At 38.9% G+C, this 24,226-nt stretch overlaps 1 protein-coding gene across 12 annotated transcripts in view; it reads right to left on the bottom strand.

Moving 5' to 3' along the window:
- Positions 1 to 24,226, bottom strand: part of USP54 (ubiquitin specific peptidase 54) — a 163,254-nt gene that overhangs the window by 23,786 nt on the left and 115,242 nt on the right. For 9 of the 12 annotated variants that reach the window (XR_014026678.1, XR_014026679.1, XR_014026680.1 and 6 more), the window contains 6 exons: positions 23,844 to 24,017; positions 19,615 to 19,734; positions 18,425 to 18,611; positions 10,884 to 12,253; positions 9,981 to 10,081; positions 5,331 to 5,459 (listed from right to left, as the gene is read on the bottom strand). Coding sequence is in view for 7 of the 12 variants with exons in the window: in XM_081329573.1 (XP_081185699.1) it covers positions 5,331 to 5,459; positions 9,981 to 10,081; positions 10,884 to 12,253; positions 18,425 to 18,611; positions 19,615 to 19,734; positions 23,844 to 24,017 (2,081 nt within the window). In the remaining 5 variants the exon portion in view is untranslated. Of the gene's footprint in view, positions 1 to 5,330; positions 5,460 to 9,914; positions 10,082 to 10,883; positions 12,254 to 18,424; positions 18,612 to 19,614; positions 19,735 to 23,843; positions 24,018 to 24,226 lie in introns of those variants that run through there. The other 3 variants (XR_014026681.1, XM_081329574.1, XR_014026682.1) reach the window with 3 other exon arrangements.

Below are 24,226 nucleotides of genomic sequence, written 5' to 3' on the forward strand. Positions count from 1 at the left end.
GGAACAACAACTGGCAGCACCAGTCACCACCAGGGCACAAGAAAAAATGAAGCCGAAGGTAGATAGCCAAACTGGAATAGAATTCAGGAAATCTTTGGAAAGTGATGAATGGTTCCAGAAAAATAACCATGTGTGCACAATTAAAGATGGACTGCCATGGGCGGGGGAGAAGCTATATATACCTGCCACACAGAGAATCAATTTCATGCAACTGTGCCATGATAGAAAATAAGCAGGACACTTTGGCTTTGTAAAAACCTTACACTTAACTAAAAGGCAATTTTGGTGGCCATCTATGAAAAAGGACATAGAAAGCTATGTGGGTAGCTGTCAAATTTGCGCGATGGCCAAAAGACTGCAAGGGAAACCGCCAGGTCTGTTACAACCGGTGGCAAACCCCTCAGCCCCATGGAAAGAAATAGCCATGGATTTTATAGTAGAACTGCCAGAAAGTAATGGAAACACCATAGTCTGGACTGTCACAGATCTGTTCTCTAAGCAAGTACATTTCATACCTTGCCAAAAAATCCCAACCGCAAAAGCATTAGCAAAACTTTTTGTACAGCATATTTACAGATTGCACGGGGTACCACAACGCATCATATCTGACAGAGGGGTGCAATTTACGTCGGCATTTTGGAAAGAATTTTTATCCCTCTTAGGAACCACCCAAGGACTGTCATCTAGTCACCATCCTCAGACAGACGGAGCTTCTGAAAGACTTAACTTGAACAATACTTGAACAATATCTGAGATGCTTTATTAATTTTCAGCAGTCCGACTGGACGGACCTACTGCCTTTTGCAGAAGTAGCATATAATAATGCAGTCCACTCAAGCACAGGTTACACTCCTTTTCAAGTAGCTACAGGCCAGAGTTTCAACCCAATACCAGAACTAACCCCAAAAGAACCGGTCATCCCTGATCTGAAGGAATGGATTGATCAATTACAAAATACATGGCCAATCGTTAGGAAAGCGTTGGAAGATGCCAGAAAAGCATACAAGACACAGGCAGACAAAAAAAGAACCGATCCCACACCATTTAGGGTAGGAGAGATGGTATATTTATCCGCAAAATACCTGAAATCACTCCAACCCTGTAAAAAACTAGGACCAAAATATATTGGACCCTTTCCAATTAAAAGAATCATAAACCCAGTAACAGTTAAATTAGAACTACCCAAAAATCTTAGACGAATACTGTCAAGGTAAAAATCACCTTTGTAGAGGGCGAAGGACCGTGCTTCAGAGAATGCATGATATGCATGCAGGAAGGCAAGAAAAACACGACGCATAATCTTACTAAATACCTTTTACTAAATATATATTATACAGAGCTAGCTCACTACATCCTAACGTAACAGTCAGTAACAGCAAAGTGAAATAAAACAATAGAGATAAACACTGTGAACTTTTTCTAGACATGCGCACTAAACAGACTGAAACCATAACATAGCTAGTCATATGGGATTCACTATGGTTACCAGATAAGTTATTTATTTATTTTATTTATTTAGTTATATTTATATACCGCCCTATTCCCTGAGGACTCAGGGCGGTTTACAGGGAATTAAAAATCCAAAATACAAAAATTAAGAACCAAATTAAAAAATATTAAATTAACCCTGTAGTCAGTTAAAAAGAACCCCAAATTAAAAATTCCTCCTCAGTCTGGGCCCGAGAGCTCGAAGAGCCAGGTCTTCAGGCCCCGGCGGAATGATCGAAGGTCGGGGGCAGTTCTCAGCTCCACCGGCAGCTGGTTCCAGAGGGCAGGCGCTCCCACCGAGAAGGCCCTATCCCTGGGTGTCACCCGCCGGCAGTCTCTTACCGGCGGGACCCTGAGCAGACCCTCCCTGTGGGAGCGCACTGGGCGAAGGGCATTTGATGCCGGCAGCAGGTGTTCCCTCAGATATCCCGGACCCAGGCCATGTAGGGCTTTATAGGTGATAACCAGCACCTTGAATTTCACCCGGAGGGCAACCGGAAGCCAAGGGCTCGCCCAAGTTGCGAGCCCTATCGACGGGGGGTAACACCTCACCCCCCATCATTAAGGATGGAATAACTTGGTTAACCCGAGATGCCGATATGCACAGCCACTCAGTCTTGGCGGGATTGAGACGAAGCCTGTTTCTCCCCATCCAGACCTGAACCGCCTCCAGGCACCGGGACATCACGGAGAGGGCATCACTGGGTTGGTTCGGGGTGGAAAGAAAAAGTTGGGTATCATCAGCGTACTGATGATACCCCACCCCAAAACCACGAATGATCTCGCCCAGCGGCTTCATATAGATGTTGAACAGGAGAGGCGAGAGAACCGACCCCTGAGGGACTCCACAAATGAGAGACCTCGGGGCGGATCTCTGCCCTCCTGTCAACACCGACTGCGAGCGGCCCTGGAGGTAGGAGGAGAACCACCGTAAAATGGTGCCTCCCACTCCCAGCCCCCTGAGACGCCGCAGTAAGATACCATGGTCGATGGTATCGAACGCCGCTGAGAGATCTAATAGGACCAGGACAGAGGAGCAACCCCTGTCCCTAGCCCTCCAGAGATCATTCACCAGCGCGACCAATGCCGTCTCCGTGCTGTGTCCGGGCCTGAAGCCCGATTGGTACGGGTCCAGATAATCAGTTTCCTCCAGGAACAGAGGGAGCTGATGCGCCACCACACTCTCGACAACCTTCGCCAGGTGCAGAGAGCAGGGGAAAAATGTACAGTTAGAAATGAACTTTCTGACGAACAAAAAAAACGTGCAGTGACATTCCCCTTCCTTCGTCAGCAAAGTGAAGACTCAAGTAAGGCACATCTTCTCACGCAGATACTCATGCTGGGCTGTAGGAAGTGGTTTGTTCAGCATATCAGCAATTCGATCACGTGTAGGCACATACTGTAATGTCACAAAACCTTGTTTAACCAGTTGCCTTATGTTTTGATATCGGATGTCAACCTAACCTTCCACTGCAGTCTATTAAAGAGAGAACAACAATCACCACTACGAGCAAAAATCCCACCCCACCCCCCCCATCATGGTGGAAGGAGAACAACATTTTGAAGTGAAAGAAATCTTAGATTCCAGAAAACACCATGGAACGATACAATATTTAGTGGCATGGAAACACCTCCCCTCCTCAGAAAATGAGTGGGTTAACAAACTCCATGTTAAGGCACCTAAGTTGCTTAAGAGGTTTCATACAGAATATCCGAACAAACCAGGCTAACATTTATATGTTTTCTTTCCCCACAGATGGACTCATCTTTTTTCCGAAAGGAGAGCCGAATGTCAGAATCCATTTATATCACATTTCATAAATGTATAGGTAGAACAACGTGCTATTTCTGGGGATTCTGCCATCTCTCCGAGGGGGGGGAGAGGATAGTTACTTAAGGCGATCTTCAAACAACAGGGAAATGGTTGAACTGGGGCAGGGAGGGGTAGACACAGATCTGGATCGCATCTTCATTTACAACTGAAAAAGGAAGAAGCAATAACAATAAAAACAAGGAGAGTTCCCTTTCCCACGGAAGGGCCTGACACCTAAGCAAATGATGGGAGCCTGACCAAATGGATGAGGGGAGGGGCTGAAATAGGAATGCTTTATATAGGATTGAAATGTAACTTTGTTAGATTTCGTCTTGTATTGCCACAATCGATTCCATCCTAGTAAACATTTTCCTTTTGGACAAACTTGCATCCAAGAGTTCTTATTTCCTAAGATGTGGATTGAGGTGGGTCCTGACAGTTATACTGGCAATATCTACTGACATCTCAGTTTAAACATGGCCATTTTCAGGTTCAGATAGTTATTATAAGCAGTAGTTAAATCTTATGGGGCACAAAAGGCTCGTAATTTGTGTTTATAATAATTGTTAATTATAAAGCAATTTGACACACTCATATTAATGACTGAATGGCACAAGGAACTGGAGATCCTTATTTCATCTATATATTGGCATAAAAATGGGAAAAGATATTAAAGCTTTTTCAAGAAACAATATTTTGGACTAATTGGACCTTTACCTTCACCTTTGTATTGAAAAGGAACACATAAATCTTTCTGGATCAATGTGAGATAGTGATTAGGTGTTGATTAGCAGCAGGGAGACCAAAGGTTCTAGTCTACGTAGTCCAGATGTTCACTGGGTGACTTTGGCCCAAACAAATGTTCTCAATTCAACCTACCTCACAAGGTTGTTATTATGAGGAAAAATAGGGAGTGCTATGTATACTTCTTGGGTACCATATAAGCCTAATTAAATACATCTAATAAATAATTGTGTTAAAGGTGTAAAGAGATTGTTTCATTAAGGCATTTGTTTTTGTGATGTCCTACAATTTGAAATGTGAATAGGATGTAATATTTTGAATGTTCTTTTCAATTACATTCTTCTTATATGCAAATTGATAGCTGGGCAATGGAAATGGACCTTCCATATTCTTCTTATTGCTAGGAGACATGTCCTTTAACACGGAAATATAAATTTATTATATTAATTTCTCAGTGAATTTAAAACCTAATATTACTTGCAACTTATGAATGAGTTGTTTATACATAAAAAGGTAAAGGTTCCCCCGCACATCCGTGCTAGTTGTTTCCAACTCTAGGAGCCGGTGCTCATCTCCGTTTCAAAGCCGAAGAGCCAGTGCTTGTCTGAGGATGTCTCCGTGGTCATGTGGCCGGCATGACTAGACGCCAAAGGCGCATGGAACGCTGTTACCTTCCCACTGTAGTGGTCCCTATTTTTCTACTTGCAGTTTTACGTGCTTTCGAACTGCTAGGTTGGAAGAAGCTGGGACGAGTAACAGGCGCTCACTCTGTTACGCGGCACTTGGGATTCGACCCGCCAAACTGCCGACATTTTGATCGACAAGCTCAGCGTCCTAACCCACTGAGCCACTGTGTCCCTTGTTTATACATACATATATACATAAAACCCTCACACATATAATGTTGTTATTGCTTTGGGTTTTTTCCATTCCATTCAAGTAAATTAATTTAAAACTTTTTAAAGCGCATACCAGCATGACCTTGAAATGAACTGCCATCATACCAACAGGTAGTGCTTTTAGCAATGTCTACATTTTTCCAGCACCTGTGGAGAAAACTATTGTTTTAAATACTATTAAGTAACAACAACAACAGCAACAGGTGCTGGAAAAATGTAGAGATTACACAGAAAGAGAAGGAGGAAAACTCAAATGTACTAGAAAGTAAGTCAGGCACTAGAAATGTAAAATTAAATAAAGGGCATTTGAATCTTAAATGGATAATCACACTAAACCAATAAAGTGCAGCAGTTCAAGAAATTTCCTTTTCAACCATTTTACTTACAAAATTCTGAGAAGAAGCAAGCTTCTCTTCTTTGCTTGTGATGGCTGTCCCACTGAGACTGCGTGCAATGCGACGGAAGTTCTCTGCACTGTAGGTTTCCTCTTCTGGCTCTTGGCCAGTATTTGGCACCTGTATTCAGAAAGAAAACTTCATGGTAAATGAATGTACAGAATCACAGTATTCAAGCATTCCTACAACATCACGGACTGAGTTAATTTCAAGTTTTTATAACTACTAGGTTGAATCTACTTTGATTATTGTGAGCTGTGTAGAGTTGTTGAGAGGTGGGTGATATACAACTGTTACATTATTATTTAGGCTAAGGTTTTATTCATCATACTTTTGAATAGGATCCTCATCAAAAGGAAATTAAGAACTGAAAGGATAGGATAACAGAGTTGGAAGAGACCATGTAGGTCTTCTATCTAGTCCAACCCTCTGCTCAAATAGGAAACTCTATACTATTTCTGACAAGTGGTTATCCAGGCTCTTCTTAAAAGCCTCCAGTGATGGAGCACCCACAACTTCTGAAGCTGTTTACTGGTTGATTGTTCTCACTGTCAAGAAATTTCTCCTTAGTTCTAAGTTGGATTTCTCCTTGCTTAGTTTTCATCCATTCTTTCTTGTCTTGCCTTTAGGTGTTTGGGAAACTAGATTGAGCCCCTCTCGTGGCAGCCCCTCAAATATTGGAACACTGAACCATTTCATCCGTGGTCCTTCTTTTCACAAGATTAGCCATGCTAATTCCTTCAACTGTTCTTTGTATGTTTTAGCCTCCAGGCCCCTAATAATCTTTGTTGCTCTTCTCTGCATTCTTTCCAAAGTCTCAACATCTTTTTTATAATGGGGTGACCAAAACTGGATGTCGTATTCCTGGTGTGGTTTTACTAAGTCTTTGTAAAGTGGTACTAGTATTACACATGATCTTGATTCTATTCCTCTGTTAACCTAGGATTGCATTGGCTTTTTTGGCAGTTGTTGCATACTGCTGGGTCATATTTAGAAGAGTATCCACTAGGACTCCAAGAACACTTTCACTGTTATTGAGGTTTCACCCAATCTGTACCTCTACTTACTCTTGCCTAAAATCTTACTTTTCCTCACATTGAATTTCATTTTATTAGATACGGTCCAATATTCATCTTTTGAGCACCTGGATCTTCAGACTATCATTTGGGGTGTTGGCTATTCCTGTTGGCTTAGTGTTGTCTGCAAATTTGATTCCCCTTCTATTACTTGATCTAAATCATTTATGAAGATATTGGAAGAGAACTGGACCTAAAATGGAACCTTGGGAAACCTCACTGCTTACTTCCCTCTATGAAGATTTAATTCCTTTAAGTACTACATATTGATTGCAATTTGTTAGCCAGTTACAAATCCATCCGGTGATGATGGTGTCTATCCCACTTTTTACTAGCTTACCAAGCTAGTTATGGTCTACTTTGGCAAATGCCTTAGTAAAATCCAAGTAATCTATTTGGCTTCTGGTTATAACTTTGCTTGCTTCTAGGTGTTTACAGATCTGCTGCTTAATTATCTTTCCCAGGATCTTCCCAGGTATTGATGTCAGGCTGACTGGTCTATAATTTCCTGGATCTGTTTTTCCCCCCTTTTTGAAGATGGGAACCACATCAGCTTTTTTCCAATCCTTTGATAGTTCCCCAGTTCTCCAGGATCTTTGAAATACAGTATATGGTTCAATGGTTCCAAGATCATGTCTGCCAGTTCCTTCAGAACTCTGGGATGTAATCCATCAAGTCCTGGTGATTTGAACTCATCTATAGTGAAGAGGTGCTCTCTTACCATTTTCTTGCCTAATTTAATTTGTATTTGTAGTCTATCTTTTACACTTTTGTTTTTGGTAGGCTGAGCTATATTTTCTTTGTGTGTGAAGACAGATGCAAAGAATGAATTAAGTAGTTCTGTTTTCTTTTCATTACCCATTACTTTCTTATCATTTCCTCCCATTAGTGGATTGATTGTTTCCTTGGCTTTTTTCTTGTTTTTATGTGTTGAAAGAAACTTTTTAAAATTATTTTTTGACATTCACTGCAAGTTTTATTTCATTTTGAGCTTTAGTTTTCCTAACTTCATCTTTGCAAGTTTGGGCTATTTGTTGGTATTCTGCCATAGTTATGAGTCCCTCTTTCCATTAGCCTTTTTTCTTTCAGTTTATCAGAGAGATCTTTATGCAACTATGCTGCTTTCTTTTTGGATTTCCTGTTTTTATTTTTCAGTGGTATTGTGCTGAGTTCTTCAGAGTTTCCCAAGCTTCTTGAATTGTTTTCCCTTTTAAAATTTTCATCCATGGAATCTTTCCCAAGCTCTGAGTTTGTTAAAATCAGTTCTTTTAAAATCTAAGCTACTGGTTTGGTTAAAACAAACAAGTCCAAGTTTACTTCTTCTAGCAATGAAGCCAAGCAATGATGGGGAAAATACAAAAATAACTTTGTGGAATATCCCCTGGGTTCTAAAGAGGCAATGAATTGGTATGTGCAAACTGTTATAGTTAAGAATTAGTAGACCCATTAAGGACAGAATTTGCAGAACTAAGGATTCCCCTAAGTCTTGCCCATCACAAACATGTGCATTCAGTAGGGAGCTGCTCGAATGTAAATGCTATTTCTGCAAATCTTCAGTGCCACAATCAACTTGCTCGTCTCCATTTTGTTGTAAGCCAGTGCAAACTTCAAGATCTTATCTGGTTCAACTGCTTTGGATTGCTTGAGAACACCTGTGGCTTGAAAAATCAAATGTTTGCTTTCTCAAGTTGTTACTCCTAGACTTCATAAAAATGTAAAGACCCCCTTGAATTAAGTTTGGCTCCTAATTAACATGTTCCTGTTGTTTCTTGGCATCAGTATTGAAATGGTTTGTTATGGTCTATAGAATAGAATAGAATAGAATAGAATAGAATAGAATAGAATAGAATAGAATAGAATAGAATAGAATAGAATAGAATAGAATAGAATAGAATAGAATAGAATAGAATAGAATAGAATAGAATAGAATAGAATCTGGAATAGAAGCTTCTAGTCCAGCCCCCTGCTCAAGCAGGAGAACCTATACCATTTCAGACCAGTGACTATCTAGCTTCTTTTTAAAAATCTCCAGTGATGGAACGCCCACAATTTCTGAGGCAAGCTGTTCCACTGGTTAATTGTCCTGACTGTCAGGAAGCTTCTCCTTAATTCCAGGTTGCTTCTCTCTTTGATCACTTTCCAACCATTGTTTCCTGTCCTGCCCTCTGGTGCTTTGGTGAATAGTGTGACCCTCTCTTCTTTGTGGCAGCCCCTCAAATACTGGAATGGGGCTATTCATGTCTCCCCTATTTCTTCTTTTCTTTAGACTAGCCAAACCCAAGTCCTGCAGCCATACTTCGTATGTTTTAGTCTCCCGGCCTTTGATCATCTTAGTTGCTCTTCTCTGAATTTTTTCCAAACTCTCAGCATCTTTTTTGTGATATGGTGACCAAAACTAGCTGCAGTATTCCAGATGTGGTCTTACTAGGGTTTTATAAAGCGGTACCAATACTTCGCGTGATCTTGATTCTATGCTTCTTCTATTCTTCTTCCAGATATTCTTCAACTTCTCATCTAGTGTACAACTTTGAATTTACTGGTGGCCCAGTCCTGATTAACTTTGGGGAAGGGTCAACTAAAATTGCTAGATGTTGTTACATATTGAGAGTTTGAAGTCATTGAAAATATTGTTATAGGAAAGCTAAAGGCCTTAGAGATTCAAAATGCCTTTTATCATTTTAGATTAATATACCAGCTATGACTGCACAGGGATAGCTCTCCAATGGATATTCATGCTCTGGTAATTTCCTTTTTGGACTTCTGGAAAGCATTTGTGAGATTGCCTTTGAAAATAGCCCAGAAACATCAGTTGGTTCAGAACATGGTTATTAGATTGCTAAATGAGCTGGTTAATGCAATTAGATAATTCTAGTACATCTGCCACCAGACTGCACATGCACACCAGAATGCTGGTGTTAAACTCTAAATCCTAAACAGTTTTGGGGCAGCTACCTGAAGAAGCATCTCCTCCTGTATTTATCTACCTGGTTCTTCAGATCTGAATTTGAGATTTTCCTCTGCCTCTGCAAATGAAGCAAAGTTGTAAGAGAGAGAGAGCTTTTCCAGTGATGATATTCTATTTGTGGAACACACTCTGCAGAGAGACTAAGGCAGTTTTTTGTAGAAGCTTAATTCTGTTTTTACTCTTTGGCCTTGTGGAAGTTTACATTTATTCTCTTTGTGAATCTCTGCCATATACAGTACTTATCTAAATAATCCACTGTTAGAATGGATTCTGTTAAATACCTTAAGGTAGATAGTTAAGCATTTTATATTGTAGTCAGTTGCAATAGTAAGCTATAGAAATCCATCATATAGCCATTGTTTTAAAATAAAAACAAGACAGGATTACAACATGTTCAGCTACTGTATCTAAGATCTTACTAGTAATAATCCCTTGCATCAACTATAAATGGAAAGAAGTATAGTACACTCTATCTGAAATGTTTATCCTCTATGTTTAATGTTAACATTGGTAAAAATATTCCTACCTTATTACCTTACATTTTTTCATCTGTACAAGTAGCATTCCCATAACCCAGTTCTCACTCTAGCATATCCTTACATGTGTCTTAGTCTCTGGAGAACCAATATTTCCGCAGATGTTGTGTTCAGGTTCTGCTGTTCTTGACAGACCCCTATACGTCTTTCTTGTAGGCAAGTTTGCTGATGCAGGGGAGAAGAAGGAAAAAAGAAAGGAGATTAAACTGAAGTTTTGTCTATATGATCTTCAGGTAGTTTATCTGAAATAAAATATATCCTCTTAATTTTCTATGTGGAATTCCATTTTATGTGGTTTAATTAATTTCCCTAGAATGAAAATAAAGGAAGCTCGTAACAACTGACAGGAAATAAATGTCAGTTGCCATAACAAAATCATCCATCTAAATATTCACCATAATTAAAGTCAGTTTCTTTATTATTGTGAGCTTCTCCTATTTTCATCTTAGGGAAATGGATTAAATCACATAAAATGCAATAGAAAATTAAGAGGATATACTTTATTTCAGAGAGATCACTACAAAAGAGAGAAGAGAATTGCTGCAAGGCTTTTGCTGTGAGGATCAGACACCACAAAGAACAACATACTATTGCCCCCAAAACTTTGTTTCCAGGCGAGGTGTCAGTTTTTGAGAGCTTTTTAATTAATGTTCTTTTCATAAGAAATGTGTGTGCAGTAACTAAAGAATAACACAGCTGAGAATCAAAATAGTTTTGTTAAATGTAACATAAAAATGTTGGCACATACTTTTAACAAACCTCGCTTCAACAATGGTTGTGCTCAAATACATTTAGGAAATGCAGTACATTTTTTCCTAATGTATTAATGTCAGTCAGCCTAATGCAAAATAAAAACATGCAGGGCCACTGCCTTTCAACATAAATCTAAATTCACACATATTCCAAAGTATTAGGAACATGAAGACCCCTAAGAAAATACTACACATAGCACATAAAATAATTTTACCTGCTTTGTTCAGCACCGGTTTCGAACTCTCCAGTTTTCCCAATAGAGGTACTTGCATGCTGGCCTGGTACAGAGATTCCAGCTCAGAAACCTCCTGCACTGTTTCCTGATTCTGCACTGGGTATTCCCCAAAAGCTCTTTGACTGATCACAGGTGATTTGTTTTCAGGCATCAAAACCCGGTTGGCAGTCTTATGCTGAGTTATTGCTGTGTTAAAATTGCTAACATGGTCTATGCAACTTGCCACAGGCACAGATGAAATTGAGCCAGCAGGATTTCTGTAACTGGTGTATCTTGTTTTTTCCTCACTGCTGCATTTTCTTGGATATAACTTGGGATTCAAGGAACATTGTTTCCCTTTGTTGCAGAGGATTTTTGTATGTGAATCAGAATTTTCAGAAATGATGTTGGAAGCATTAAAACCATCTTCAGAACTCAACTCAATTTTAGAAAGACTTGAGTCCAACATTCCAGCAGGTGCCGTTCCATTCTCCTGTCTTCCAACATCTGACACCTTGAGGTAAAAATGACTACTGTAGAATTCCTGCTGTAATTTTGGAGCGTTTTGATCACAACGGATAGCTGCCTTCCTCTTTTCCTCATAAGTACCTGGTCTTTGGAAATTTCCCTCCAACCACTGAAACTGTTCTGCAATGGAAAGAAAATGCCTTTTGCTACTTACACCTTTGGATTTCAAAGAATCCCCACTGACAATTTCTTGTGGATGATGTAAACTCTCGTGACTGTTTACCTCAAGTTGTCCAGTCGTCTGTAATTCTTCTGGAACACAATGAGGCAGAGGGGGAAGAGAAGGCAGTATTGCACCATGAAGATCCCCAGGTGGAGCAGCACTAGGCCATTCTGAAATGCTTCCTGAATTGAAAAGTGGATTATGTAGGCCTTTTTTGCCAGGTGGAGCTTCTGATGGTGGTGAAGAGGGGAAGAGTGTAGGTAATGATTCAGAGTTTGTTATAGTTACATTCATTTTGCAGTAGGGGGCAAGAGGAGATGCTGCATTATGTAGGTTCTTGACCTTAATATTACTGTTGTGGTCTTCGTAATCTTTTAAAGTGCTAGAAGAAGCAAGTTTCACATCACCTTCGATTTCATTCTTAGTCTGAATGCATTGGTCACTACCAGGTTGTCTATAAGGAAAAGTAGTAGCTTGATCACTGAAAGTAACAGATGCAGCTTGAAAGTTCAGGTTGTTCCCAAGAAGGGGTTGAAATATGGGTTTGGAATATGATGATTCCTTTTCAGGATGGGAAGCAAGTGGATGGACGCAGGATCTGGACCTTGGTGCTGCTTCTTTGCTGGGTTCCAGCATGCTCTTCTGTTTCAGCAGTACTTGGAGTGGGTTAGTCTGTTTACTGAAACACACATAAAATCATCATCAGTGACTGATGATTCCTAATTAGAAATATTAAGCTAACTTAAAATCTACTAAGTTAACAAGGTACATAATTTATCAGTGTTTTCTGGCATCTGTGAGTGTAAAATTATTGCATGGTTGCATACAGAATTGCTAAATTTTTCTGGTATCAGAATAGCACCAAGAACAATTATCTATTTTGGAAAAAATAATTTGTCATTGAAGAATTTCTCCAATGACCAACAGTTTCAACCTCAAGAACATATGTATGCTAATATATTATTGAAGATTTGAAGATGGGTCAAATGGAGAATATCCTCACCATGGACTAAGATCATGCAATTCCTTACTGTACAGGAATACAGTCCATCACATTACAGTAGAATTCTTCTCTTAGAACTGAGTTTCCCTCTTTTCCCCATTAAAAAAACCTTTCACCAGTAAATGTTCAAAAAACTTCAACCACTGTCAATACGATGCAATGAATTTCTACTGAGAAATATTAGATAACATTCTTAGGTTTTAATATGTTTTGTGCAATATAATATATAAAAGAATATGGGAGAATCAGCTTATATGATTCTTATTTTCATATATAATTGTATTTCAACTACGGTAAGTACATCTAAATTAGTCTAACAGCCTGCACTGTTGTGTATAAAAAGCTGAAGAATCTTTCCTTTTTAATAAGAGTTTCACATGATAAATATCACAACTATTGATAATAAAAACAAGGAGTTGTAATAATAAATGTATGCTGTGTGAGGTTTTTTTTTGCCATGACCAGTAACCCGAAGGACAATTATGAAAACTGAGGCAAAATCAATAGATTTTTGCAATTAGGATTTTTTTATGGTAGGGTAAAAGATTAAGCAATTTTTTGCCCTTCAACTCTTTTTCCAGGGTCTCCAAACCTCTCAAACCCCGTACTAGCTGTTAATCAGAAGCATGGAAATAATAGTATAAGCTTTTTCCCCCCTTGTGCCTTAGAGTCAGTGTTGACTCTTGGCAGCTGCCTGGATGGCTCCTGCAGTTTTCTGGGTAAGACTTCGGAAGTGGTATCTGTTGCCTCCTCTGGAGCTGAGAGGGAGTGACCGACCCAAGGACACTCAATTGGCTTTGTGCCCAAGGTGCGACTAGAACTCAGGATCTCCTTGTTTCTAGCCTGGTGCCTCAACCACTATAGCCAAACTGATTCACAATAAGTTAAAATTAGTTTAACGTTATTTTGAAAAGGAGAGCATTAAACAAATAAAAAACTTGGCCGTGGCCAAGTAAAAACATTTTGCTTCATTGTCCTCCAAATAATGCATGTGGTCCCTGACCATAAATATGCAGTTTTGCTAAATAGCAAAAAAAAGAACGATACTAGAGAAAGCTGGAAACCACACAAAAGGATCCTTAAACTGGTCATTTTCTATCCAATATCATCATCATCATCATCATCATCATCATCATCATCATCATCATCCCTTTAACAAACAACATCTGCCTATCCCTTATTGGGAAGGACTCAATAAGTGAATAAAAATGCCAAATCCAGCCTAAAACGTGACTGGGCACCACTTAGAAAAATCCGTGCATTGACAAAATTTCCATCTCTCAATTGCAAAAGGCCATAGTGCCTGGTTCTGCACATATACGTGCCAATACATTACAACATGCTAGGTTCTTGGGAAGAATTCAATGTGTATGAAGTCCAACACCAGCTAAAGAGTTGGCAGCTGTGACTTCACATTATTGTAAACAGATAAAAATCCTAATGTGATGCTGATAATGTACATCTGATCCTAATTTATAATTTGCTAGAATTTCTGCTAAAGGTCATATTCTTGTTGTTATTGGCTATTCTATTGCTATTGTCATAAATAATTAAAGATACTATTATGATAAAGAATTTGGTACAGAAACACAGCTAAACACAAAATTGCATAAAGTTTGCATCCAGGTCTCTTTCAGATACAGTAAAAAAATCATAAGGAATAGGATAGGGAAAAATTTGACTAGGACATATCTAATTCTTTTGCTTATGAAGAAAGTATCGCTGGTTCTAAAATCTTTCAAGTTCAAATAACAAAAAGTAATTTTGGAAGTGCAGGAAAGATTTATATCCCACATATACTTTCCAGACCATTATTTATAATAATTCAGAAAACTCTTCAATTGCACTGCCAAAACATGGTAGTCTATTTAGAATAATCTTTCAATATTTATTAAAATTAAAAAACCTTGGGAATATACCAGATGGCAGTTTATCAGCATTGCAGTTAGTTGGATATAGCAATAGCACTTAGACTTATATGCCATTTCACAGTGCTTTAACAGCCCTCTCTAAGTGATTTACAGAGTCAGCATATTGCCCCCAACAATCTGGGTCCTCAGTTTACCAACCTCGGAAGGATGGAAGGCTGAGTCAACCTTGAGCCGGTGAGAATAGAATTGCTAAACTGCTGGCAGTCGGCAATCAGCAGAAGTAGCCTGCAGTACTTCATTCTAACCACTGCGCCATCTGTATCTACTGCAGCACCTCAACTTCAAGTAGAGTAGAATAGATTATTATGAAGCTGCTTTTTGAGAATTTATTTTTTAAAAAACAAGCATTGTTTATTAGAAACCAGCATGGGTTTATCAAGAATAAATCATGTCAAATGAACCTGATTTGACAGTGTGGCCAGCTCAGTTGCCCATGAGAATGTGGTAGACTTCAACAAAGTAGTTGGCAAAAACTCTGATAAAATTCTTGTAGAGGTGGTGGTAAGAATGGGCTGGATTATGCCACGATTAGATGGGTACAAAAGTGACTGACTCATCGCCCCCTCCCCCAATTTATTTAAATGGCCCTATGTCAAAATTGAGGGAAATGTCAATAGGTGTATGGGTTTCCATTCTTATACCTCCCACTCTTGAACATATTTATAAATAACTTGGATGAGGGGTTAGAAAACATCAAATTTGTAGAGTACACAAACCCCCTGCTCAAGCAGAAGAACCTATCCATTTCAGATAAGTGACTGTCCAGTCTCTTCTTAAAAATGTCCAGTGATAGAGCGCCCATGATTTCTGAAGGCAAGCTGTTCCACTGGCTAATTGTCCTCACTGTTAGGAAGTTTCTCCTTAATTCCAGGTTAGTTTCCAACTCCTGCCCTTTGGTGCTTTTGAGAATTTGACCCCCCTCTTCTTTGTGGCAGCCCCTCAAATACTGATATGCTGCTATCATGTCACCCCTATTTCTTCTTTTCTTTAGATTAGCCAAACCCAAATCCTGCAGCCGTTTTTCATGTTTTAGTCTCCAGGCCTGTGATCATCTTAGTTGCTCTTCTCTGAACTTTTTCCAAAGTCTCAACATCTTTTTTGTAATGTGATGACCAAAACTGGATATGGTATTCCAGGTGTGGTCTCACCTGTCTCCTCCCGCTGCTGCTGCTCCTGTGCGAGCTTCCTGTGATGCAGGCGGCTGCGCAGCGTATCCAGATCACCTGCCTCCCCCCACCTCTTCATCCATGCTTGGACTTACCTGTGCTGCGTGGGCTGCGGCTGCTGCCAGACACCGCCTCCTATGCTGGCCATGCCCACCCACCCTCCAGGCTTATTTTTGGGGTAGGGCTTATATTAGGAGCATGCTAAATTATCAGGCTATGGCTTATTTTCTGGGTGGGTCTTATTTTGGCGGAAATACGGTATGTTCTGGTCTACTTTGTCAAATGCCTTACTGAAATCTAAGTGTACTATGTCCACAGCATTTCGCTGGTCTATTGACAAGCTAGAACAATCAGCAGAAATCAGCAAGATTAATTTTGTCAGGGATAAAGTTCTACACTGGAGTAAAATAAATTAAAACTTGTTAAGTTTATATAAAACTTAACTACTGAGTACAGTTAATCTACACTCAATATGCCTGCAGGATACAAGAAGGGTATTCTTATGAGCTTTGATACACTTGAAAAGAACCTGGACTACAAGTCGAATATGAATCAATAATATGATACAGAACATGCAATTATACAGTAGTGTCAAGATCAAAAGAAGCATTCTTCCTCTTTATATATGTGCATATATAAATCTTTCTGTTCTCTCTCTGTGTCTGTGTGATTTTGTGTGTGTGAGAGAGATTTAACTTACAGTGCATTCAGAAAGTATTTAGACTCCCTTCACATTGTCAATTTTGTTATGCTGCAGCATGATTCTACAATTGTTGAAATTCATTTTTTTCCTTGTTAATCTACACTCAGTACCCCATAATGACAAAGTAAAAACAGAAGCTTAGAAATGTCTGTAAACTTATTAAAAAGAGAAAACTGAAATATCACATTGGCATAAGTATTCAGATCGTTTGCAACAACATTTGAAATTTAGCTTTCTCTTGATTGTTCCTGACATGTTTCTACATCTTGATTGGAGTCGACTTGTAAATTAAATTGATTGGACATGATTTGGAAAGGTACACATCTCTCTATAGAAGGCCTCACAGCTGACAATGCATACTTTAGCAGAGCAAAAGCCATGAGGTCAAAGTAACTGCCTGGAAAGCTCAGAGATAGGATTATTGCAAGGCCCAGATCTGGGGAAGGCTACAATAAAATTTCTGATGCACTGAAGGTTCCTAAGAGCACAGTGGCCTCCATAATTCTCAAATGCAAGAGGTTGGGCACAACAAGGACTCTTCCAAGACCTGGTTGCCCACTCAAACTGAGCAATCAGGGGAGAATTAGTAAGAGAGATAACCAAGAACCTGATGGCCACTCTGACTGAGGTCCAGAGGTCCTGTGTGGAGATGAGACAGTTCCAGAAAAACAACCATTACTGCAGTCCTCCATTGATCTGGGCTTTATGCTACTAGTGGCCAGACGGAAGCCTCTCCTCAGTGCAAAACACATGAAAGCCCACTTGGAGTTTGCAAAAAAGAACCTGAAGGACTCTCAGACTGTGAAGAACAAGATTCTCTGGTCTGATGAAACCAAGATTAAACTGTTTGATCTCAATTTTAAATGTTATGTCACCTGCCCAATATCATTCCAACAGTGAGGTATGGTGGTGGCAGCATCATGCTATGGGGATGTTTTTCAGCAGCAGGGATTGGGAGACTGGTTAGGGTTGAAGGAAAACTGAATGGAGCAAGTACAAGGATATCCTCAATGAAAACCTGTTCCATAGTGCTCAGGACCTCAGACTGGGTGGAAGATTCACTTTCTAACATGACAACAATCCTAAGTACATAGCCAACACAGGAATGGCTTAGGGACAACTCTGTGAATGTCCTAGAGTGGCCTAACCAGACCCCTGACTTGAACCCTATTGAACATCAATGGAGAGACTTGAAAATGGCTGTCTACCAACGGTTGCCATCCAATCTGACTGAGCTTGAGAGGATTTGCAAGGCAGAATGGCAGAAAATTCCCCAATTCAGGTGTGCAAAGCTTGTCATGTCATGCCCCCAAAGACTAGAGGCTGTAATTGTTGCCAAAGGTGCTTCAACAAAGTATTGATTGAAGAGTCTGAATACTTATGTGATATTTCAGTTTTTTCTTTTTAATAAACTTACAGACATTTCTACAGTTCTGTTTCACTTTGCCATTATGGGTACTTAGTGCAGATTAATGAGAAAAAAAGATTTTCAACAACTATAGAATCAGGATGCAGGATAACAAAATTGACAAAAGTGAAGTGAGTCTGAATACTTTCAGAATGCACTGTAGAGGTACTTAACTTTCTAGCACCTTTAGTTTAAATCTCTTGGACACTAAATAGCTCAGGAAAACTGCTAGTGACAGATACTTATCCTGAACCTATACCCACATTAAGCCATAGAAACAAACAAAATAGAAAGAATCAAAGAATTAGCTATTGTTTAAAGATTTTACAGAAAACTTAGGCACACACAATTTCTATGCAGTAATAGGTATGCCCTCTTTTATTTTTGAATCTATGTGGTTAATAATTTCCCAATTATATTGTCACTTCCCAGCTGGATCCATACTGTAGATACTAACCCTGCATCAAGTGTAACAATATTTTATACCTGAAGTTCATTCTAGAATTACCCTGAGAGTCCATCATACTTGTTATCATTCAAGATCTGAGTGAAATAATTAAGTTTCATACAACAGGGGAAGCTCCTTTCCAGATCAGGTCCAATTCAGATCTGGAATATGGCAATATTGTTTTAGTCTACCTTGTAGATTGGGTCATGTTGCCGCCCGGTGGTGGGTGGCAGGTGGATGGCGGTTGTACAGGTTGCTGTTGCTGCATGCGATCCTGGAGGCTCCGCTCTTTTCGGACATAGATTTGCAGCTTCTTATCGATTAGAACTCTGCTCTGAGTGCTAGAGCTGGCATCATGCATGGCAAGTCTTAGTTTAGCTAAAAAGCAAAAGAAAACATAGCAGAAACAAAAACAAAACTCGGGGAAGGAGAGAAAAAAGTAATGATGCAACAAAAAAAATAAAAAGGAACATGCAAATACTGCCATGAAAAAGTTCACAAGGATGCATCTATTCCCAATAAGGCACATTCAGGTTAGCTACATGTCCAAACAAGTTAATGAGAAATAAAATAGTGAAATTAAGCAAGATTTTAAATGGTTTTTAATGAAATGCCCTTGGTGACCTAGGTCACTGTAACCCTCATGTAACTAACCATTTAAATTCAAATAGTTGTCTCTAGTCCCAGTTAGCTGGAACCCAATAGGCAGTCAGGTGAGACAGTTGCTGGCAAAGCTTTAATGAAGTCTAGTTTTTGCTTTCTTGCTGTCTGAATCCATTAGAGAGGATTTCTAGAAACAAATACTGTTAATCATCCAAAGCCAATTTGTCTGCAACTTTGCTAACCAGCAAGAAGAGAATGGAGGATGGGAAGGAGAATTAGCCAATCAAAAATATGAGATACAAAAATAAAAAAAATGCAGCAGCACAAATTCCTAAAATCACAGCACATATTTTAAACAATGACTGTCCCTTTTGTTCATCTTCTTGTCATTTTGCTGTATACATTTTGCTTTTTTGTATGATTGAGCAACTTCATGCTATACTTTGGAAATTAAAAACTTTTTGATAAACCAGTCTCTGAACTGAGAAAATTATGTGCAGGAGAAAATGCAGGAAAGCATAATTAGCAGACAGAATAGGTGGCATCAAGAATTCATCTGCCTTTCTCAGCTTTCAATAGAAGGAGCCCCAGTAATAAAAAAAGAATATTATATTCTGATATTACAAGGAAGTACAATAGCAAAAAAATAGAAAAAAGACATCTTTTACATCCCCCCCTTTCTGACTTAGTTTGCATTAAACAGTTAATTCTGTTAACTTAGGTTATGTTAATAAACTGTACAAAGCAGAGTAAGCTGAAGCAATTAATAAATACTTACATATAGCTTCATTACAGAGAGCCAAAGCTGCAGCACAATCTCCTTTCTGCTCTTGATGCAGTGACTCTTGAAAGACTGAATCTGCCTCTTGGATGGGCCTCTCAAAGCCATCAATCCTCCCTGCAAGGGCAGCATTCTTGGTTTCCATTCCAGGTTTCTTTCCCTCTTCATCTAAACAGCCCCCATCCATATCCACCCCTCCCCTCATATTGCAGATCACATATCCTGAAGCTTGTCTGTTTGAAATCTGTCTGCAACCAATGCAAGGAATATGCATCAGAAGCAAAGACATGTATAATGTTAAAACAATATTCTGGGTCCCTTTTCTAAGCTGGGATATCACAAGCACCAGCAGCAATCCATTTATTGCCAAAAGCAAAGAGGTTTGCTCTTGGGGCAACTACAGAGAAAATGGGGTACAGAGACTTTGTTTTATAAGTGGGACTGGTCCTTGGTATGGGCTTGGGCTGTGGGGATGTGTATGTGTTGATTCTAGTGCATGACTCAGTCAAAAGGTCAGTTTTAACTGTCCTTCCTGGTGTATGTTGGCTTGCCTTTTGTTGTGTAGATGGTATCTGGGTAGCCTGTTTGTGGGTGTGGGGAAGTGTGATTGAACAAGTTCTTTGTCTGGTTCATTACTCTTGGTTTTGGTACTTGATTTTGTTATTGTCAGTTGATAGCTTAGCAGAGGTGCAATTTAGCAATCTATTGTTACAATGTACCTCCCAGAATTTCCAATCTGGGTGGATCATGGATTTGTGTTAATGTTAAGGGATAGCTGAGACAGTGAGAGAAATAGTTAATTTGGAATAAAAAATATCCTATGATTATTATTGATTATTAAAATAAAATTATTTCCACAATAACAAGGGAGTTTATACAGCATAGAGGGCTGGAACAGGGTTTTATTAACATTCTAATGAAACCCAGTTTTACAAATCAATTTAATAAATTGAGCTGAAGAACAGAGTACTTGGAAATTAAATCCTATGAAAAGTGATTAAAAGAAATGGGCCATGTTTAGTCTAAAGAAGAGAAGACTAAAAAGAGACATAAGAGCAGCCTTTAGATATTTGAAGACCATCACAGGAAAGAGGGTATGGATTTGTTACTCATCAGTATTGAGGCTAGGACAAGAAACAGTAAATAAAAACTTTGTAGAGAGAAAATGAAACTTGAAATTAGAAGGAATTTCCTGACTGTTACCGCTATTAAGTAGTGGAACATACTTCTTTGTAAGCTAGAAAAATGTGGGATAGATAGCATCATTACACCAGATGGATTTGTAACTGGCTGACAAACCATACTTAACAAGTACTTTACTGAAAAACTACATTGGCACAGAAGAAGTGAAACCAGATCTGGATTTCCCATGTAAACGCAAGCACAGTTATTTCCCTCTTTCTGTCTGAGCCACCCACAGTCCACCAATCACTTCTGTTCATTTTGTTATAAGAAAACAGCTAGCCACACTCGGTGTCCTTGCAAACTTCCAGATATTGCTTCGGTTGCCTACATGCCATCCCCCCACCTTTGCATTCCATTCCACCACTGCTTCCCTTTTGTGTCAAGCTGTGAGCGAATGAGAAAATGTGGGTGAAAGAGTGAATCAGCCTTGACAGAAGTAAGCAGTGGGGTGCCACAAGGTTCCGTCTTAGGCCCAGTACTCTTCAAAATCTTCATAAATGACTTAGATGAGGGAATAGAAGGGGAACTCATCAAATTTGCAGATGACACTAAGCTGGCAGTAATAGCCAATACCCCAGAAGACAAGCTCAGGATCCAAAAAGATCTTGATAGACTTGAACAATGGGCCCTATCCAACAACATGAAATTTAATGTGGAGAAAAGCAAAGTTTTACATTTACATTTTACCTTTGGGAAAACCAAAGGTACAAGAACAGATTAGATGACATCTGGCTCAAAGACAGTAACTGTGACAGGAATCCTGGAATCCTAGTGGACAATCACTTAAATAGCAGCAGCCAAAAAAACCTAATATAATTCTTGGTTGTATAAACACAGGCATAGAATCAAAATCACGTGAAGTATTAATACTGCTTTATAACGCTAACTTAGTAAGACCACACCTGGAATACTGCATCCAGTTTTGGTCATCACATTACAAAAAGGACAACTAAGATGATTAGAGGTCTGGAGACTAAAACATATGAAGAACGGTTGCAGGATTTGGGTTTGGCTAGTCTAGAGAAAAGAAGGACTTGGGGTAACATGATAGCAGTATTCCAGTATTTGAGAGGTTGTCACAAAGAGGAGTGGGCCAACTTATTTACCAAAGAACCTGTAGGCAGGACAAGAAACAATAGATGGTAACTAATCAAGGAGAGAAACAACCTGGAACTAAACAAAAACTTCCTAATAGTGAGGAAAATTAACTCATGGAACAGCTTGCCATCTGAAGTTAGAGGTGCTTCATCAGTGGAGGTTTTTAAAAAGAGGCTGGACAGTCACTTGTCTTAAATGGTATAGGGTCTTCTTCTTAAGCAAGGGGTTGGAATAGAAGACCACCAAGGTCCTTCCAGCACAATTCTGATTAATTTCCAAGGTCAATGGATTTAACTTTAGATTTCTAAGTGACATCTATAGCAGAGATCTCCAACCTTTCCAGGCTCGAGGACCGGAGGGAAGGAGTGGAGCTTCAAAATTGGTGTGTGTGCACTGGCGTGGCACTAGCAGTCCTGTTTGCGCATGCAGCATGCTCTGGCACCATGTGCATGTGCAAACAGGCCATGCAAACTGCCCAGGCTAGCGGCGCATGTGCAAACGGGCTGCGGACACCCGCCCTGCACTAGCATTACTGTTCAAGCCTGCGTGCCTGCGCAAACAGGGCAGTGGCCACTAGCGGGGGGGAATGCGTGCCCATACCGGCCAGCTGTTTCCGTGGCCCGCTGGCCAAGAGCCCATACCCCGGTCTTGGGCTGCGGATCATAGTTTGGGGATCCCTGATCTATAGCACTTTTTAGTGGTTAAGGCTCATGAACCAGCAGGGATTTTTTCTGGACAGGGAGCTTAGCTGTGGTCTTCCCTACCTTGATAGTATCCAAATTAAGTTAATAAAATATCATTCAGTTTTAATCCTATTTATTTTACCTACTTTTTACACATGGTCTATTTCTATGACCAATTTCATACTTATTTTATTTACCCAGCGTTGATCATTGTGTGTCTATAATCTGACACGAATAAAGAAAGTAAGTTAATAAAATATACATGATGCCGACTCAGCTCTGTAGGTCCTGTAAAATCCAAATGCACTAGAAATGCATTGCTACATTCAAAACACCATAATTAGTACTCTGTCTAAACATTTCAGATATTAATTTCAGTGTTCTAATTTATAAGTGGCTTGAGTATATATGCGTTTGTCTTCCTTATTAAGCTATTTACACATCCAGATATTCATCGGCATTCCTTTTTCAATTATTCAAAATTAGATTTTATTAATTTATTTTATTAGATAAGTTTTGAATATGCTATTAAGACTTTTACAAACTTTTAAATTTAAATCTAAATTAGCAATTTTCTTTTCTTGGTGGTATGCTCATTTTAAATTATAGACTTTAGGAAACTATATTAACGTATTAAAATTTCACTAGATGTTAAAATATATCTTATTCATAAAAATAATATTTAAGACTTGTTGGGCCCAATATATTGTGAGTAAATCATCAGGCTATTGGACAATGAATGAATGAATCAATCAATATTTTTTAAAAATCTTAACTTCTTTGTAAGGTCCTATTATTTTGAGAACCATTGAAATTGACAGATTATCCTTGCATTTCTTATTGTTAAAAGAAATTCCTGCAATTTTCTTCAATATTGAAAAGATAAATTTATGGCCGCAATTATTCAATAGATTGAAAACCTGTGATATATGAACACGTTACTTACAGATGTACATTAAATATAGATAATTCCAATGAAATTCTGTAACTGTTGAATATATTTTACATGCATATCTACATATATGAGAAGCCCTTATATATGTTATTCTTTTATTTTGAATTGCTTTTATTTCGTTTCCCTTTTTTTCTTCTTCTAGTGCTTTTTTTCTTTGCCTCAATTTATTAAATAGTGGCAAATACTATTTTTTACAAAAAAAATTACAGTTCATATTTATATGCTTGTCTTTCTGAATGCATAGCAGATTACTATGCTATCTATTATCATTTTTCCAAGCACATATTATCCGACACACACATTACCTTGATTCTGCAGTTCATCCAAATCCATGAATCTGCTTGGGTGAGGATTAAAACCCATGGCTGCCTCTAGTTCCTTTTCCTGCTTCCTCTGGAAATCTTGCTCCTGGGCCCTTCTTGCTACTTCTTCTTGTAATTCATCTAGTTCACTTTTGGAAGACACAAGTATCTCCCCACCTTTACAGGGAAACCCCCCAAAAAAGTTTCATCTTATATTATATTTAATTACCACATTATTTACTTTCATAGTTTTCTGTGCTTCTTGTAAGGTTAGTTTCGTTAAATGAACTGTGGCTAATAGAAATTTTGAGTCAAACAATAGCTTCCAATAAAAGGTTTATCAAGGAGGTAAAAATAGTCTATATAGAGTGTGTGCAGTACTTCAA

This window comes from Vipera berus (assembly GCF_964194415.1).
Source record: "Vipera berus genome assembly, chromosome: 5".
Taxonomy (NCBI): domain Eukaryota; kingdom Metazoa; phylum Chordata; class Lepidosauria; order Squamata; family Viperidae; genus Vipera; species Vipera berus.